Source organism: Phyllostomus discolor, unplaced genomic scaffold, assembly GCF_004126475.2.
Source record: "Phyllostomus discolor isolate MPI-MPIP mPhyDis1 unplaced genomic scaffold, mPhyDis1.pri.v3 mPhyDis1_scaffold_6, whole genome shotgun sequence".
In the NCBI taxonomy this organism is placed as follows: Eukaryota; Metazoa; Chordata; class Mammalia; order Chiroptera; family Phyllostomidae; genus Phyllostomus; species Phyllostomus discolor.
The window spans coordinates 7,306-25,611 of NW_023397545.1; the positions used below are offsets into that span (position 1 = coordinate 7,306).

Genomic DNA, 18,306 nt, shown 5'->3' on the forward strand with positions numbered 1-18,306 from the left:
AGTTTTCTTTCATTATTTGTTCAAATAAGTTTTCAACTTCTTCCTCTTGTTCTTCTTTTTCTGACACACCTATGATTTGGATATTGGAACATTTAAAGCTGTCTCAGAGGTTCCTAAGGCTCTCCTCACTGAGAATTTTGAATTTTGAATTCTTGTTTCTTCCTTCTATTCCTGTTGGATGTTTATTTCTTCCTTTTGTTCCAAATTGTTAATTTGAGTCCCCATTTCCTTCCTGTCACTGTTGTTCCCTGAATATTTTGCTTAATTTCACTTTGGGTAGCCTTCATTTGTTCCTTCGTTTTGTGACCAAGCTCAATCAGTTTTGTGAGCATCTTGATTACCAGAGTTTTGAACTCTCCATCAGATAGGTTGGCGATCTCCTCATCACTTAGCTCTTTTTCTGTAGCTTTGATCTGTTCTTTCATTTGGGCCATATGTCTTTGTCTCGTCACACCTGTTACGTTGTAAGGGGGCGGGTGAGGGAGACTCTGTCCCACAGTGTCCCTCAGTGTCATGGATGAACTAAGAATGCCAAGGCCTGATCTGCTTGGGGAGAAAAAGTTGGCTAATCTCTCAGAGGAGAAAAGCCTTGAGCACATTTTCCCCTGGGCTTTTATTGGGTTTAGGTTGCATAGGAATATAAGGTATATATGTAAAGCTCATCAATCATTGTCTGGTAGTAATGATCCAGGAAGGGAGATCTATGGTTAATAGATAACATTCAAAGAACTAGGAGAGCTTATTCTGAGTCACGGTCTGATTGATAGAGTGATACCAAAGGGCCATAAAACTTTGGGAAACAAACTCATTTTATGCTTGAAGCCTAAACAGCTAACATAGATTAACCTAAGGGTATTCTTAGCAAAGCAGGACTCACAGGGCTTCATGCATTCTTTTTCAGGCCTGATTGCTCCCCGGGAACCACCTGTAATAGTATAGGGCTGCACCCACCTTATCTGGCATTCTTTCAGGCTTGAGTCAGGCCAGGGAAACAAAGTAGCCAAGGAAGTAGGAGACTTCCTGTAGTGGAATGAGGACTCAGGCTATAACAAAGGGGTGAAGGTCCATCGCCCCTTTTCTATAGTCTCCTAAGTCCTTCCCTGATGGTCCCTTTTCGACTGTGCCTGTCTTAGGTCCCCCCACCCACCCCATTTCCTGCTGAGGAATCTTACCCATCATTGGCTAACCAGTCATCTGCTGGGGCCAAGCAGGGGGATATGTGAAAGGGGAAAAGTTTTTGTCTCCCTAGAGGCTTATATCCCCCAGGCCTTTTTACTCAGCCTTAGCCATGGAGGGTTACAGCTTCTGAAACTAGGCAGGGTGGTTCCCAACAGGTGGAGCCTTAGGTATTCACCAGGGCAGGGAAACTTCTTCGATGTGTAGAGCCGCTGCCTGTGGGAGAGAAGTTAGAAAGGGAACAATGCAGTTCGCTTGCTCAGCTCTAGCCCTATTTGCCAACAAACTCTTGTGTGAGACTGGGAGTTTCTCCTGCCATGGAAACCCCCACCATAGTTTACCCATTCAGCCAGCCCTGCCTTGGTCCCATAGTCCACTGGCTCACTGTGGGTCCTTTCAGCCAGCCCTGCATGCACAGTCTGCCTCTTTGCCATGGATCTCCTCCATCTGCCCGGCTGTCCGTCTCCTTCCTACCAGTCTGGTTGGATGTTTCCTTAATTCCTTTGTTGTCGAAGTTCCATGCAGTTTGAATTTCTGGCACTTCGATTTTCTGGCACTTGTGCTTGTTTATTGTTTTTGGATTGGTTGTTATCATCCTTTTGGTTGTGTGAGGAAGCTAAGGATTTCTATCTACAGCTCCATCTTGGCTGGAATTCCTGTTCTTCTTTCTCAAAATTGCTGCAGCTATTTGGGGTCATTTATGGTTCCATATGAATTTCTGAAATGTTTGTTCTATATCTGTGAAATATGTCATTGGTACTTTAATAAGGATTGCACTGGATCTATAAATTGCTTTTGGGCAAAGCAATCCATGCTAGTATGGACATTTTGATTATGCTAACTCTTCCAATCCATGAATGTAGTACATGCTTCCATTTGTTTGTGTATTCCTTGATTTCTTTCTTCAGTATTGTGTAGTTTTCTGGGTACAGGTCTTTGACCTCCTTGGTTAAGTTTATTCTTAGGTACTTAATTTTTTTTTTTTTTGCTATATCAAATGAGATTTTTTTCTGATTTCTGTTTCTGATATTTCATTGTCAGTGTACAAAAATGACTTTGATTTCTGAATATTGACTTTGTATCCTGCTGTTTTGCCAAATTGATTTATTAGGTTGAGTAGTTTTTTTGGTGGAGTCTACAGAATTTTCTGTGTACACTATCATGTCATCTGCAAAGAGTGCCAGTTTTGTTTCCTCCTTTCCAATTTGGATGCCTTTTATTTCTTTTTCTTGTGTGATTGTTGAGACTAGGATTTCTAATACTATGTTGAATAAAAGTAGTTAAAGAGGACATCCTTGTCATGTTCCTAATCTTAGTGGGAAAGCTTTTAGATTTTGCCCATTGAGTATGGTGCTGGCTGTAGATCTGTGATATATGGCCTTGATTATGTTGAGGAATGCTGCTTCTATTCCCACTTTGCTGAGTGTTTTAATCATAAATCGGTGTTGTACCTTATCAAATGCTTTTTCTGCATCTATTGCTATGATCATGTGATTTTGTCTTTCATTTTGTTTATGTGATGTACTACACTTATTGATTTGTGAATATTGTAGCATGTTTGCATCCCTGGGATGAGTCTTACTTGGTCATGGTGTATGATCTTTTTAATGTATTACTGGATGCGGTTTGGCAATATTTTGTTGAGGATTTTAGCATCTATGTTGATCAGCGATATTTGCCTGAAGTTTTCTTTCTTTGTTATATCTTTATCTGGTTTTGGGATTAGGATGATGCTGACTTCATAAAGAAAGTTTGGGAGTCTTTCATCTTCTTGTGTTTTTTTAAATAATCTGTGGATAGGGGTTAGCTCTCCCTTAAATGCTTTGTAAAACTCTCTTGTGAAACTGTCTAGTCCAGGGCTTTTGTGTGCCAGGAGGTTTTTGTTTGTTGCTTCAATTTCATCAGCTCTATTGGTCTGTTCAGGCTTTCTGCTTTTTCTTCATTGAGTTTTGGAAGATTATATTTTTCTAGAAATTTGACCATATCACCTAGGTTTTCAAATTTCTTGGCATACAGTTCTTTGTAGTAATTTCTTACAATCCTTTGTATTTCTGTGGTATCAGTGGTAATTTCTCCTCTTTCATTTCTGATTGTGTTTATTTGGGTCTTCTCTCTTTTTTTCTTGATGAGTCTGCTTAAAGCTTGTCAATTTTATTTATCTTTTCAAAGAACCAACTCCTGGAATTATTGATCCTTAGAATTGTGCTTTTAGTTTCTTTGTTGTTTAATTCTACTCTGATCTTGGTTACTTCCTTTCTTCTACTTGCTCTGGACTGTCTTTCTTGTTGTTCCTTGAGTTATTGTAGGTATAGGATTCGGTTGTTTATTTGAAATGTTTCTGTCTCTTTTAGGTAGGCCTGTATCACTATGAACTTCCCTTTCAGGTCTGCCTTCACTGTGTCCCAGAAGTTTTGGATTGTTGTGAGTTCATTTTCATTTACTTCCAGAAACTTTTTGATTTCTTCCTTGATCTCATTCTTCACCCACTGATTGTTTAATAGTATGATATTTAATCTCCATGAGTTTGAGTGTTTTTGAGGTTTTTCCTTGAGGTTGTTTTCTAGTTTCAGTCCCATGTGGTCAGAGAAAATGCTTGATATGATTTCAATTTTCTTGAATTTGTTGAGGCTTGTTTTGTGTCCTATCATGTGGTCTATCTTTGAAACTGTTCCATGTGCATTTGAAAAGAATGTGTATTTTGCTTCTTTGGAATAAAAAGTCTATATATATCAGTTAAGTCTATTTGATCTAGGACATTATTCAATGCTGGAATATATTTGTTGATATTTTGTTTGGAAGATCTGTCCATTTTTGACAGTGGGGTGTTAAAATTCCCTACTATAATTGTGTTGCTGTCAATGTCTTTCTTGATGTACTCCAAGATTATCCTTATGTATTTGGGTGCTCCTATGTTGGGTGAATATATATTCAAAATGGTTTTGTCTTTTTGGTAGATTCTTTCATTGAGTATTATGAAGTGACCTTCTGAGTCACTCTTAATGGCCCTTTTTTTGAAGTCTATTTTGTCTGATATAAGTATCGCTACTCCAGCTTTTTTTTTTCTGTCCATTTGCTTGGAAAATTTCTTTCAAACCCTTCACTTTCAGTCTGTGTAGGTCTTTTGTTCGGAGGTGGGCCTCTTGTAGGCAGCATATGAGTGGGCATATTTTCTTATCCTTTTAGCTCTTCTATGTCTTTTGATTGGAACATTTAATCCTGGAACAATAATCCAGGTTATTATTGATAGGTACTTATTCATTGCCATTTTACTTCCTTCATACCTGTGTTCCTCTCTCACTGTTTTTTTTTTTTTCCTTTTCTTATAGCAGACTCTTTAACATCTCTTGCAGAGCTGGATTGGAGAAGATGCATTCTTTGAGGCTCCTTTTGTATGGGAAACTCCTTATTTGGCCTTCCATTTTAATTGAGAGCCTTGCTGGATAAAGTAGCTTTCATTGCAGGCCTTTGTTTTTCAACACTTGGAATATTCCTTTCCAGTCCCTTCTGGGTTGGAGCGTTTCCATTAAGAAGTCAGCTGCTAGTCTTATCAGGGCTCCCTTGTATATTACTTGCTGTTTCTCCCTTGCTGCCTTTAAGATTCTCTCTTTGTCTTGGAATTTTGCCATTTTAATTATGATATGTCTTTCAGTGGGCTTCTTTGTGTTCCTCTTGATTGGGATTGTCTGTGTTTCTTGGAGGTTCTAAAGTTTTTCTCTCATCAAATTAGAGAAATTTTCCATCATTACTTTTTCAAACATGTTTTCCATCCCTTCCTCTTCTTCTCCTTCTGATATCCCTACAATAGGGATATTATTACATTTTGTGTTATCCTGCAGTCCCCTTAACACCTCTTCATTCTTTCTGAGTCTTTTTTCCTTTTCTTGTTCTTTTGGGAGTTTTTTTTTTCCTACCTTGTCCTCCAGCTCACTGATTTGATCCTCTGCTTCATCTAGCCTGCTTTTGATTCTTTCTACTGTTTTCTTCAATTCAGAAATTATATTAATTTCTTCTTAGCTCTTGTTGATAGTTTGCATTTTTTAATGTTTATATAGTTTGTAGTGAGTTCATTGTAGTTTCCCTGTAGTTTTTGGTAATTCTCTGTGAGCTCATTGAGCTTCCTGGTAACCATTGCTTTGAACTCAATATGTCATGGTTGACTTGCCTCTATTTCATTTAGCATTCTTTCTGAGGCTTCCTCCTTTCCTTTTTTGGGGGTTTGTTTTTTGTCTTCCCATTGTTTGTGAGACTCTTCTTGTTAGCCTCTGCTTCTTAAATGTATCTGGTCTGACTCCCTGTGTTTGTAGTGTGAATTTTCTGGTAGGAGACCTGTGAGATTCAGTGGTGCAGTCTCCTTGATCTCCTGAACATGCTGCTCTTGGGCTGTCTTTTATGTTGGCTCTCTGGATTTAATTGGGTTTTGGTTGTTATTGGTTGTTTCTTTGGTGGGTCCTTTCCTCCAGTTGGTTAATTGAGGGTCAGTCCACCCACCACATTTTGTATGTTGTTGTGCAAGTGCAGACAGGTTGTGTCAAAGTTGGTTCTTCTGTCTGTCTGAGGTTTTGAGACTTCACTCTTGCTATTGTTCAGTTGTTTGTTCTGGGTAATTTCTTCACTGTTTAGTTGTAATTCCAGATTGGTCCTGGGTGGAGGTTAGTGTGGCTTCCACTCACTCCTTCACCTTCTCTCATTATTACCTGTTGATGGCTCCTTCGTTGGTGGGTTCTCTCTTCCTCCAAGTATAATGGTGTTTACAGCTCCCACCTACTCTTTTATGTGAACAGTTGGAGGAGGGAAGGCAAAATGGATTAAGGTAGTGGGAGTGTATCCTATGGGATTTAAAGTACCAACCTGTAGAGATGAGATAGTAGATTCTTTGGATAAGTACAGTGTTAACCATAATATTTCACCCAACTAGCCACTTTTTAGAAAGCGTGGAAAAAAGATGAGACTCTTGTTTGAGAGTGGAAGGATTGCCAGTTGAATTCAGAAAACAGTGAGCTTGTGGGAGGTCAGATTATGAGGTATAGTGAGAGTAAAGGAGAGAAAACAGATGTAGTATGTGAGAGAATAGAATTAACCACAAAAGTAATAGAGTTCCAGAAGACAGTGAAATGAGCTATGATCCAGGAGGGGTGTTGTGTAGTATTCACAATTGTATGGAACAACAATTATTTACAATAATACTGGAATAACAATCATATGATAGAATCTATGATATCTGAATAACAAGAATAGGAAGCACACGACCTAGAGTAGTGTGCTATTGGAACACAAGTGAAGTGAAAGAAGGAAAATTAAAAATACACTAAGAGAGAACAAGGGAAACCAAACAATAAAATTTGTTTTAAACAAACAAATAAAATGAAAACTAAACAGAAAGAAGAGAAATAAAAAGTACTATAAAGTAAAATAAGTAAACATAATGAAAAAATGATAATAATACAAATAAACAGTAACTTGCAAGTTCTCTGGAATGGCAAAATGAAATTTGTCTCAGTTTCTCAGTTGTTTGGATTAGTCCTGTGATCCCTCTTTGGGTCTGACTTTTGTCCTTTCAGAGCTCCAGGTCTTACTGGTTCACTTGGGGGGAAGAATAAAAAGAAGGAAAAAATATAGAAAGAAGGGCCTCCTGCTGGCTTTAAACTGGCCAAGTGAGTTCTGCTGGTCTTCCTGGCTGCAGCAGGCTGAGGGGAGTGGGTTTCATTTTTCTCTCTTCCTATGGTTTTATGAGGAGGAGGGCCAGGTCTAGGCGGCATTCTTCACAGTTGCCCAGCTCCGGCCCAGTTCCTCAGTTTGCTGCCAGGCCCCAAGTGCCCTTTTGTGCCAGGCCGGCACCTTCATCCCACTAGTTGTGCTGTCCTTGAGGTGCACCAATCAGGGGTAACTCACATACCACCTTCTGGCTCTTTGCTGTCCTAGGTGCTAGGCACTCTCAAAGTCTCTCTTAAGGGTAGTTCAGCTCCCCCAATGAGTTATGTCTTTCTGGGGACTGCTAACTTCCTGAGCCCTGCTGCTTTCCTCTTGGTGGGCACCTCCTCCTTCCTCTTAGTGAGCCAGTCCTGCTGCTGGAGCAGGGGTACAACCGCAGTTGAGCGGCAGGGGTGGGTGTGCAGCTGAGGCTGCCACAGCTAAGTGGGTGCTGCCTCTGCTGCTAGTGTGGTGGGGGTGTGGCTGAGGCTGCAGCTGCAGCAGCTGTGGGGGCAGGGCTGGGGTGGCATGGATGGCTGCTGTGGGAGAGAGTTCCCTAATCAGCCACCAAGAAACTTTTTGGAATAAAATCTTCCTGTTCAAGGATGCCGCTCCTGACAAGCGTTGGGCCTCTCACACAACCCAACTTTCCAACCAGGCCAGAGACTATCCTGGTCAAGGTCCTCACAGCCCAACTGTTCTCCCTTCTCCAGGTGTCACCCAGTCCCCTAATTTCTCTGGTCATGACCCGGTGGCTTCCACAGTCTGAGCGAGTGAACACTGCCGTTGTGTGTCTGCCACTATGTCTTTATTCCCCTCAGTGACTTCAAACATCCAGGTCCATCCTGGTGCTGCTCAAACTTCCATGTTTGGCAGGGGAGGAAGCCATTGACCTAGCTCTCTTCCAAGACTCCAGGCACCTGTTGGGCCTGGGGCTTCAGTAGCCCTGGTCCTTGTGCTGGTCCCTGTGCTGGCCCCAAAGCAATCTCCTTATCATCTGTTTTTCAATGTCCTCTATAATTTTGTCCTCCAACCTTCATATATGCTGAGATACCATTGGCTCTTCACTCTGTTCCTCATAAGATCATCCAGGTGTTCCACCTGTGCACAGGGGGAAGTGGACTTGGCTCCCACATACTTCGCTGACATCTCTTAGTTCCCCAATATTAATTCGTATTAATCATTAAAACTAACTTAGAACAGAGAGATTGTGGAATTTCACCAGGATCCAATAGCTGGTAAGTGGGGAGATGGGATTTAAATTCAGGCTGCCTGAATCTTATCCCCACTTTGCTTTACTACCTGATATTTCACTAAAATAATTACTGGTTGTTTCCTCTTTTTTCCTTTTCTTTTCTTGTTCTTCTTCTTGTTTTCTACTTTCAAGAATTATTAACTTTAAAATTATTAAATATTTTAGAATTTCTCCCCAAAGAATATTTTTGCCTGAATTTCAAAGGTTAAGCTAAAAGAAAAACTAAGTTTAAGAATAAAACTATTTAATGAATATATTTAAATTGTAAGAATTCAAAAGATGTGAAACAATTGATATTTTTAAGATTTTGTTGTCTTTTGACTTTTTAATTTTATTTCCTAAGGCCTGGAGAATTTCAATATCAATCTTGTAAATTAGACAAGATTTCATGTCAGTATTTATAATTTTATAACCATAAATTTCCCAAAATTAAACACATGGATCCCAGTATGACCATAATTATTCATTAGGTCTTAGAATTTTACACTTTGCTTTAATATAACTAATCTCATACTTTGTATTGGTTTCCTTAAGCTATGATTTGTGATCTCTTCCATGCTCTACCCACTGAAGTGTATAATAGACGTACTTGGTAGAATTTGACATGCAATAATATATTGATCAAAGTTATGGAAATGTGTGTAAATACTTCTTTATTAAGCTTTGAGATTTATTTTTGTTTTTAATTTTCTATTATCTTAGTTCTGCACTCCTATTAGCATATATATAAGGTCGTTTTTGAATGGCGTTTTCACCTGTTGTAAGTCATTTGAGTGAAGTATTTCATGAAAACTGTCTCTTAAAAAATGAGTCATTTCCACTCTGCCGCATTTGATGGGGTGGGGTGGGGGGTGGCTCTGGTGCTCCTTATAGAATGGCAAGGTGTTTGCTTGCCCTGGCCCTGGTCTCTGCCCAGGGAGCACCAGCTGCCTACGTCTCCGGACTACGTCTAACTGCCTGAGCCCTGAGGCTGAGGAACTGGAGCTGGAGGAGGATGGGGCGGGGAGCAGGGTGGGGTGGGGGTGGGAAGGAGGCAGAGCAGGACAGAGAACTGTTGGAGGAGGAGGGGCTGGTGGAGGTGGACCAGGAGCTGTGACCGTTGCTACTTCTGCTATCAGTTGCCCAGGGCCGCTGCTCTTACCTAGGCAATCCTGGCTGGTCCCTGCGGTTGGTCTGCTGACTGACACCAGCCTCAACAGTGAGAAGCAAATGCGGGCTGCGGCAATGGGGGCGCTGCAGGTGAGGACAGCGCCCAGGGCGGGAATTGTGGGGTGAGGGTGACGGCCTGAGCCCAGAGTGCGAGAGCTGCGTCCACGTCGCCAGATGTGTCTTGGTGCCCAGCTCAGATGTGGCTGATACTTCAGGGTGCTCGGGTGGTACTGAAATCACACCACCCAGAGCCAAGATAAATACATGTATGAAAAACCCACTTAAAAAAAAAAAAAAGATTTTATTTATTTATTTTTGGGGAGGGGAAGGGAGGGAAAGAGGGAAACGAGGATGTGTGGTTGCCTCTCCTGCACCCTCTACTGGGGACCTGTCCCGAAACCCAGACATGTGCCCTGTCTGGGACTCAAACAAGAGACCCTTTGTTTGTTTGCAGATCTGTGCTTAATTCACTGAGTCACATCAGTCGGGGCTGATTTATCTTATTTCTTGAGGTAGGCCTGTAGTGTTATGATTTTTTCTCTTAGGACTGTGTCCTATAGATTTTGGTTTGTTGTATTTTCATTTTTATTTGTCTCAAGTAATTTTTAATTTCTCCCTTGATCTCATTGTTAACACATTCATTGTTTAGCAACATGTTATATCACTTCACCATGTTTGTGTGTTTTTTACTTTTTTAAAAAAATTGCTTTCTAGTTAATACCATTGTGGTCAGAGAAGATGCTTATATGATTTCAGTTTTCTTAAATTTACCGGCTTTTTTATGGTCTGTCCTGGAAACTGTTTCATGTATATTGAAAAGAATGTATATTCTACTGCTTTGGAATGAAATCTCCTGAAAATATTAATTAAATTCATCAGGTCTGTTATGTCATTTAAGGCCACTGTTTCTTTGTTGACTATCTGTCTGGAAGATCTCTCTGTTGATGTCAACAGGGTGTTAAAGTCCCCTACTATGACTATATTTCTGTTTATGTCTACCAAGATTTGCTTTATACAGGGCAAGGAAAAAGTAGGTTTACAGTTGTGAGTATGTAAAACAGAGTTTATTCTAGTATTATTATTTATTAATTATTATATTATTTTCCATAGGAAGAACGGTAAACCTATTTTTTTCTCTATCCTGTATATTTAGGTGCTCCTATGTTAAGTGCATAAATGTTTACAAGGGTTATATACTCTTGTTGGATTGATCCCTTCATCATTATGTAATGTCCTTCTTTGTCTGTTCTTATATACTTTGTTTTAAATTCTATTTTGTCTAAGTATTGTTATCCCAACTTCTTTCATTTTGCATAAAATATATTTTTCATTCTTTTACTTTCAGTCTGTGTATGCCTTTCAATATGATGTTGGTCTCTTGTAGAGATCATTTATATGGGTCTTGTTTCCTTACCTATTCAGCTACCCTGTATCTGCATACTTAAAGTGACTACTGATAGGTACATATTTATTGTCATTTTATGATACACATTTATGTCCCTTTATTTTTTTGTTCTTCTTGAAGAAGTCCTTTTAACATTTCTTGTAATACTGGTTTGGTGGTGATGAACTCTTCTAGCTTTTTGTTGTCTGAGAAGGTCTTTATCCATCCTTCAATTTTAAATGATAGTCTTGCTGTGTAGAGCAGTCTTTGTCGTAGGTCCTAGCTTTTGAGCACTTTGAATATTTTGCACCAATCTGTTTCAGTGTGAAATGTTTTTTTGCAAAATCAGCTGACAGACTTATGGGAGCTTCCTTGTAGGTAACTAGCTGTCTTTCTCTGGCTGCTTTTAAGATTCTCCCATCTTCTTTTACTGTTGCCATTTTAATTATGGTGTATCTTGGCATGGGCCTCTTTGTGTTCATCTTCTTTGGGATTCTGTGTGCCTCCTGGTATTGTAACAGAAACCAAGTTTCAGCTGCTTGCTGCAATGAAAGCCAAACTCATGAGACAGGTTCTGGTTGAGAAGAAAATGGAATCAGCACCCTGAGATGACAGGTGTGTTGCAACCATTCAAGGTCTGTCAGGTTTACGGTATTTGGGCAAATGGAAGAATATTCACGGAGCCATTAGGATGTCTGACATGCCTTCATTCACGGGTGGTTGAGCCATACACACTGCAAGCTGTGTGCCTCTCTAGTGAGAAGCCCCTACCTGCTTAAGTACTAGAGACAAAAAAAGCCAGCAAGAAGCCAAAGAATAATATAACATAGCATGATTCTGTGCATGGGAGCTCACTTCATGTTATGGGAACCATTTATCAGATCCAGTCTCGAGGCTATGGGGACACTGCTTCTCAGGCCCATTCAAGTTTATGGGAACACTAGTTCCCTTAGTTACCCAGACACCTGGGTGAGAAAGCAACACTGCCTCCATTTACCCTACATGGGCTCAGACCTCAAAGACCATCTCAACACCTCAGTGTAGGCAGAGGTTTTATAAGGAGGGAGAAGAAAAACAGAACAAAGAGATCAGGGGCTGAGGTATGGACATATAATTAGTGTCCCTGTTGGTCTTGACATGGACATACAATTAGTGTCCTTGCTAGTCTCTGTTGGTGGGGGAAACAGGCTCAGAGCCCTGGTTATCGAGCTACCTCCCCATAGCAGTTGTCTGAGGTAAGTCTCCCGTCTTCTGGGCTGTTCTCAGGGATTGCAGAGCTGCAGAAGCCTCTGAGCTAGGGTGGGGCTGTGGCCTCAGGAAAGCAGAGTCCCACCTCAGCAAGCTCAGATGGGCTGTATATCTGGGAAAGTGTGTGTTTCCTGAGCAGAGGAACAGTGACAGAAGAAATCCATGGTCAGTCTCATATAGAAAACGTTTCTTTATGTTTTCCAAAGAAGGAAAACCAGAAATGATTTTCACCCACTTCAAAACTAAAAGGGGACAACCAGAGAGCCCCATTAGTTCAGTGTAGAAAGTCCTATTGTTCCCAAGCACTGTGCATCTGTAGCTCATCTAAGAGAGTGGAGTCAGAGTGGGGTCCCAGCCCCCAACCCTGTTTTCTCTTGTCTTTCAGCATCCGATGAAGCTGAGGTAGGGGAGAAGGAAGAAAAGTCAATGTTTGAAAGATGAGTTACAGCCCCTCAGTCCTGAGCCTGAGAGTTTGCCTCCATCTGTCCTGTCCCCAAGGGTCCAGGGCCAGGTCCCTGAGAGCTCTGGCGGCAGAGCCTGCCTCTTAGGAAACAGCCCTTGGGAGGCTCCTGGGAAGGGGGTCAGAATCTGAGTACTTCCCAGAATCTGTGTCCACAGTGAGGCCTCGAGGGCCCAGAAATGGGTGTTCCCCCAGCAGGACGTCCCAGCAGGGCCCAGCAGGGACATCCTGCTGTTCTGGACCCTCAGTGCCTGATTGGGAGGTGGGGACTCCAGTCCAACTGCAGGTTCAAGGTTTCTCTTTGCTCAGATCCCTTTGTGAGGCACCCCCTTCCCTTTCTGGCCCACAGGGAAGTTGTGAGGGCTATAGGGGTAGTGGCTGGAAGCATTTTGTAAATGACACAGGGCTGCCTGTCCCAGTCTTGCCATCACTGTCAGGAATCATGTGGCGTTGACCTGGATGCTTGAGCTCCAAAGTCCACTCTGCCAGGCAGCTCCCCTAAAGGGCCATTGCACTCAGCCTCCTGTGAGACCCCCAGGCCCTGCTGCACCATGTGACCTGTCTCCTGGTTTCCAGCCCCCAGAGATGGCCAGCAAGAACTGGAAGAGGCTTGGGACCTGAGTTCACATCTGAGAAGGTTAAGAATCTTCCCCCTTTCTCCTGGGTACTCCTCCCTCCCAAACCTGGGATGTGACCCCAGAGCTGCAGGCCACGTGGGACTGACCTGGGTACTGGGGGAGGAGGAATTGGGACAGGGTGGGGCTGTAGCCCTGGGGTGTGAGGGACAACAGAAGCACTGGGCCCAGGAGAGTCCTGGGCCTCGGGGGCCGGGCCTGTCCCTCTGCTCCTAGCTGCAGCCTGTGCCTCCGTCTCCTGCAGCCACCTGGGCAGACTCCTGGACAAGGGCAACTTTTGTCCTTGTGTTCATGTCAAGATCCCGCTGGTGAGGTGTGCAAAGCAGCACCCACTGGAGCCCACCAGCCCTGCCACAGTCCTGTGGGAGAGGCTGCTCCCGCCATGACCCCATGTCGGCTTCCCCAGCTCCTCTGACTGAGTGCCCAGCACCTCTGGCCTGCACCCTATCATCACCAGGACCGACAGCCTCCTCGGTTTTGGTTCTTTCACTGTCACCTTTGAGTGCCTCACAGCCACTAGAGTCTTTCCTCTCCCTGGGCAGCCTTTTGCCTCGGTCACTTGCACTTTCCCATTTGCCTTCATGTGCCCCTGATTCAGAGGCCCACCTGCCACCTCCAACAGCCTCCCCTCCCCCGCCCCACCAGAGTCAGCTTGTCCCAAACCAGCTGCCTTGGGCCCTGGCCCCTCCAGCAGTCCCATTTCTGCCCTGTCTTGGTGTCAGGCAACTGCCATAGCCATGTGCTTCCCAACTTCTTCACAATGTGAGTCCCAGCAAGAGCACCTGTCCCACCACCCACCTGAAGTCTTGTTCTTGGGAGATCCCACAGACAGACAGGTAGCAGCTGGTAGCCCCTCATTGCTTAACCCTCCTGTCCAGAAGGTGCTGCAGTTACTGAACACCAAGAAAACAGAAGTGGGGATATGGAAGGAAAATGAAAAAAAGGAGGAGTCAGACTGTCACTTGAATTCTGAACAAGACACAGTAAGTCACCAACCCTTCTGGCCCAGGCCTTGCCCCAGCCCAAGGTTCCACCCCAACTCTCGACTCCGACCATGCCCCAAGTCAAGTCCCCCACTTCTGGTTCACAGCCAGACTCAGACCCACCTCCTCTCCTGCTTCCCAATCTGACTGCCTTCTTCTCTGCCCCAGACAAGGTTCTCTGGGGAGCTTTGCTCTATGGCTCAGAATATGGCACAATGTTTTGTTTTGTTTTTTACTTTATATTTTTTATTTTAATTTTTTATTGTTGTGCAATTACAGTTGTCCCCATTTCCCCTCCATTACTCTCCCCTGCCCTACGCACCCACAATCTTTCACACCAACTGCAATTCAAACCTAGACTGCCACTGTTTGAAGAAGCGGCCAGAAGGTATGAGACCTTTACCCTTTCTGTTTTAAAAAAAAAACCTCAGAAAGGGTAACGTCACTCCCCATGTTCCTCAGGACAAAGGGGCCTCCCACCCCTGCAGCCCAGCCTCCACCGTTCCTGGGGATTTGATCAGCCTTGATGTGTGGGAGCAGTTGGAGCAGCACCTTCAGAAGAGGTTCCTGCTGCAGCAGCAGGAGCACTGGGGTGGCCTGCCCCGCAGCATCCAGTTATCCCTGCAACTGAGGCTGCCTGATGGCCAGTTTCCAGAGGTGGGTCAGGCACAGGGAAGGCAGGATCCCTGGCAGCTCTCTGCATTTATGGGCAAAAGTAGTCAGGATGCAGAGAAGATGAGGTCCAGCGGTCCAGCAAGGATCCCACCAAGGACACACCTGGACATGGATGTGGGGCCCAGTGAAAGGAGGAGCCTAAAACACCTGTGCTCTGGCTCAGCCAGCATCCCAGGGAAGGGCCTGGGGGTGAGCTGTGAGGAGTCAGGAAGAGACTTGATGGGGTCCTCAACAAGCAGGCTGGACAAAAATGTCCTGAGAGTCCATTTGGACAGAACAGTGGGGAAGGTTAGTGATGATCAGGACCCTGTGGATGGTCATCCTCCCAGGCTTGCTGCCAGCCTCCCTGGAAAGTCAAATGTTCACAGGGAAGCCAAACATCCAGCATCTCCTAAGGATCTGGAACCCTGCATGAACTCCTGCCCTGAGCTTTCCCCTCTCAGTTCACACACTCAACAGGTGCTGGAAGCACATATTAAAAAGTTTCAAGTGAGGCACAGGTGGGGCCTTCCTCTCAGGATCCTCAAGCCCATCAAAGCCTTTAAGTTGACAAGGGCTCAACACTCGCCCCTCCTGAATTCCCTCGGTATCTTCTCAGCCACCTGTGTATCCAGGGCCCTCCCAAGTGCCGATTTTGCCAAGTTCTTGGACAAACCTGTTCATTCCCTTCCAAAAGAGAAAGTGAAAGGAGAATCTTTAGTTCCCACACCGGTGGGTCCCCTCGCTGTCCCTTCACTTGCATCTGAAATCCAGAGTGCCCTGGGAAGGACCCCAACTGGTAATTGCCATGGGCCCTCAGTGGCTCCTCTGACTAGACAGGAGGACAGGCTGACTCCTCTGTCCCTCAACTATACATCTAATGGCAGAATGTGGCATAGTGAGACCTCCACAGAGGCCAAGGAAGGCTGCTGGGTGTTAAGTCCAAGTTTAGTAGCGACCAGCAATGAGCCAACTAAGGAGAATAATAGGAAGCCTGCCCCAGCAGAGCACAGAGAAGTGTGGGCAGGACTGAGGGCCTCACAAGCCAGTAGGATGCATACTGCCCAGGAAAAGAAATCAGGAGAGTCCTCAAGAAGCAGGTCCTGCCAACTCGAGCAGAAGGGACAGGTTCCTCCAGAAAACCTCTTCAGAAAAGGAATGAGGTGCTTTCTGCAATGGATCCTCCCCGGGAAAAGCGAAGGACAGAAAAAGCCCCCGCAAAAAGGCACACCTGCACCAGCCCTTGACCAGAGCTGGGAACCAGACAAAAGCAGGTCACTTATGGACAGCAGAGCTGCTGAGGCTCAGGAGCTCATGACAGCTGTGAGACAGAGTCTTGAGGAAAAACTAGCATTCCACTATGGACTCCAAGCCTCACGGTCCCATTGGCGCAGAGGAGAACTCCAGGCTCCAGCAGGCCCGCATCTCTGCCACCAGAGGGTTCTCTGCTATGAAGAGCAGAGAAGAATGATGAGAGGGATGGCCGATGGTCGCCAAGCCACCCCTAATGGCCACAACTGGTCCAACAAGAGTGGGTGGACCACAAACAGGGACAGCAAGGGGGCCTTCCCACCCAGGGACCCATGGTCCCCAGGAAGACCCTGCCAACATGGGCCAATGGTGGCAGGGCTCTCAGGCCGCCCCCGTCACTGCCCACGGCACTGTCCCCTTCGAAAATATGTCTCCTCTGCCCAACCAGTGTCTGCTGCTCATGCCTTTCCTACTGGCACTTTTCTCTAAGAAAAAATGAACACCGGGCAGACAGAGACTTTTTGCTCTCGTGTGAGCATGTCATCCTCTATGTACTAATGGCTTCTTCCTACCCCAAATCTAATTGTTTCCCAAAATATATGTGTTTTTTTTTTCCTCATGGAAGCTGGTGACCTCTGTCTGTGGCCTGCAGGGTCAAGAGAAGGTGTCAGGGCTCTCTTTTTCCCAGGGAAGTTCACTGCAGCAAGGCACCTCCACCCCACCCCATTCCCTCAGTGCACCTTGTTTCCATAACCCATCATTACAAAGGCAAACAGGAGCCTTCAGGGGTTGTCAAGATGAGCAAAACTATAAGATCTGGCTCAGCCTGTCCTCTCAAGCTTCCTCTCTACCTTCAACTTGTAAGCTGTGGGGGAGGGGATTGCAGACACTGAAATACCCTCAGTCTCCAGAGAGTGTCACTGAGTGGAGAGGGGACTTTGGTGGCAGAGCTGGCCCTGAGTCCAGAGGGGGTGTCTCCTGCCCAGGAGAGCTTCTCTCTCTGAAGTGGTCAGTGCTCAGTGTCCCATCCACTCCTCTCTCAAGCTCTGGAGCAACACTGTGGGCGTGCAGGTGGGGAGCACAGACGCTGCTAAGGGCACCAGGCCTGCCAGCCCCCCTGGGGGAGAGAGCCACCTGCTCGAGGGCACTCACAGTTCCCTTCTGGGGAAGGGAGCAGGACATGACTGTGTGTGCAGTTGCCATGTGATGGTGGGACACAGTGCACCCAGGCTGAGATGCAGGGGAAGGGGGCAAAGTGACACAATGTGCCCATAAACTAGGCAGTGCCTGAGGCCTAGTTTATGGGCATCCCACCACCATCTACAGACCCAGACTGGAGGAGAAGTTAGGGGTCCAGTGGGGCAGGGTGTCCACCTCTTACAGCTCCCAGAGCCAAAATGAGAGGAGCCACCTGTAGTTGCTACTCAGAAGTCCAGGCTCACAGGGGCAGCAGAACGCTCAAGCAGGGAAGATATATTTCATTACACCTCTCCACAATCTATTTCATCAGCTTGCATGGGATTGGGGACCTCGGGATGCAGTTTGTGACCTTTACTTACAACCGTGGCCCATAGGGGACCAGAGCTGGCATGGAGGGACAGAGTGGGCACAAGCCTCTTCATGCCACGGGTTCTCCCTGGAGCCAGGTCCTGCCTTTTGCCCAGATCCAGCATTGCCTCCAGGGTGGGTGCAGCAGTGGCAGTGCTGCAGGGACTTGTGGGAGGGTTGGGACCCAGACAGAGTGTGTCCTTGGCCCTCGGGAACACAGGAAGGTATGGCACAGAGTTGGCCCCTGAGCCTGGGTGCTGCTAGGTCCTCACAGGGGACCAAGAGATGACTTCTGGGAGTGGGGAGAACTGGACATGGACTCCACACTCCTATCAGGAGAAGTACCACAGACAGATAATGATGCTGATGAAACAGCATGAAACAAGAAGGAACAAGTCCATTTGCCTGTCTCCTGCCATGAGGTGTAGTAAGGCCAGACATGTAGAGCCCCACACTGAAAGCCCTGCAGAGATAACACACAGAGCCTTCTCATAGAAACCTGTGACAGGACACAGAGAAACCCCCTCTGAGAGACCTCACCCAGACAGGACTTCCCCCACCACACACACACACACACACACACACACACACACATACACACAGAACTGAGAGACCCACACTGAGAAATCTCACATCAAGACTTTTCTCTGAGACCGCCCATGCAAAACTGGCACAGGAACTTCAGGCATTCTGTAGGAGCCTGTTAGCTGTTAGCATAGGTAGGTTGCTAGTCATTAATAAAGGAAATGAGCAAATGGGATCAGGCAGTAAACCTAGTCTACTGGGCAGCTGAACTGGACTTTAAGCCTGAGTCACTAGGAAACCACAGCAGCATTCACTGGGGACAGCCACGTTCTCAGCTGAGGGGTCTTAAT

At 45.3% G+C, this 18,306-nt stretch overlaps 1 protein-coding gene across 1 annotated transcript; it reads left to right on the forward strand.

Annotated features, from left to right (window-relative positions):
• The first annotated feature begins 14,414 nt into the window (after positions 1-14,414).
• On the forward strand, positions 14,415-16,542 carry LOC118498660. The gene has a single exon (XM_036017283.1). The coding sequence runs from the start codon at positions 14,684-14,686 to the stop codon at positions 16,370-16,372; it is 1,689 nt and encodes a 562-aa protein (XP_035873176.1). The 5' UTR covers positions 14,415-14,683; the 3' UTR covers positions 16,373-16,542.
• Positions 16,543-18,306: the final 1,764 nt, after the last annotated feature.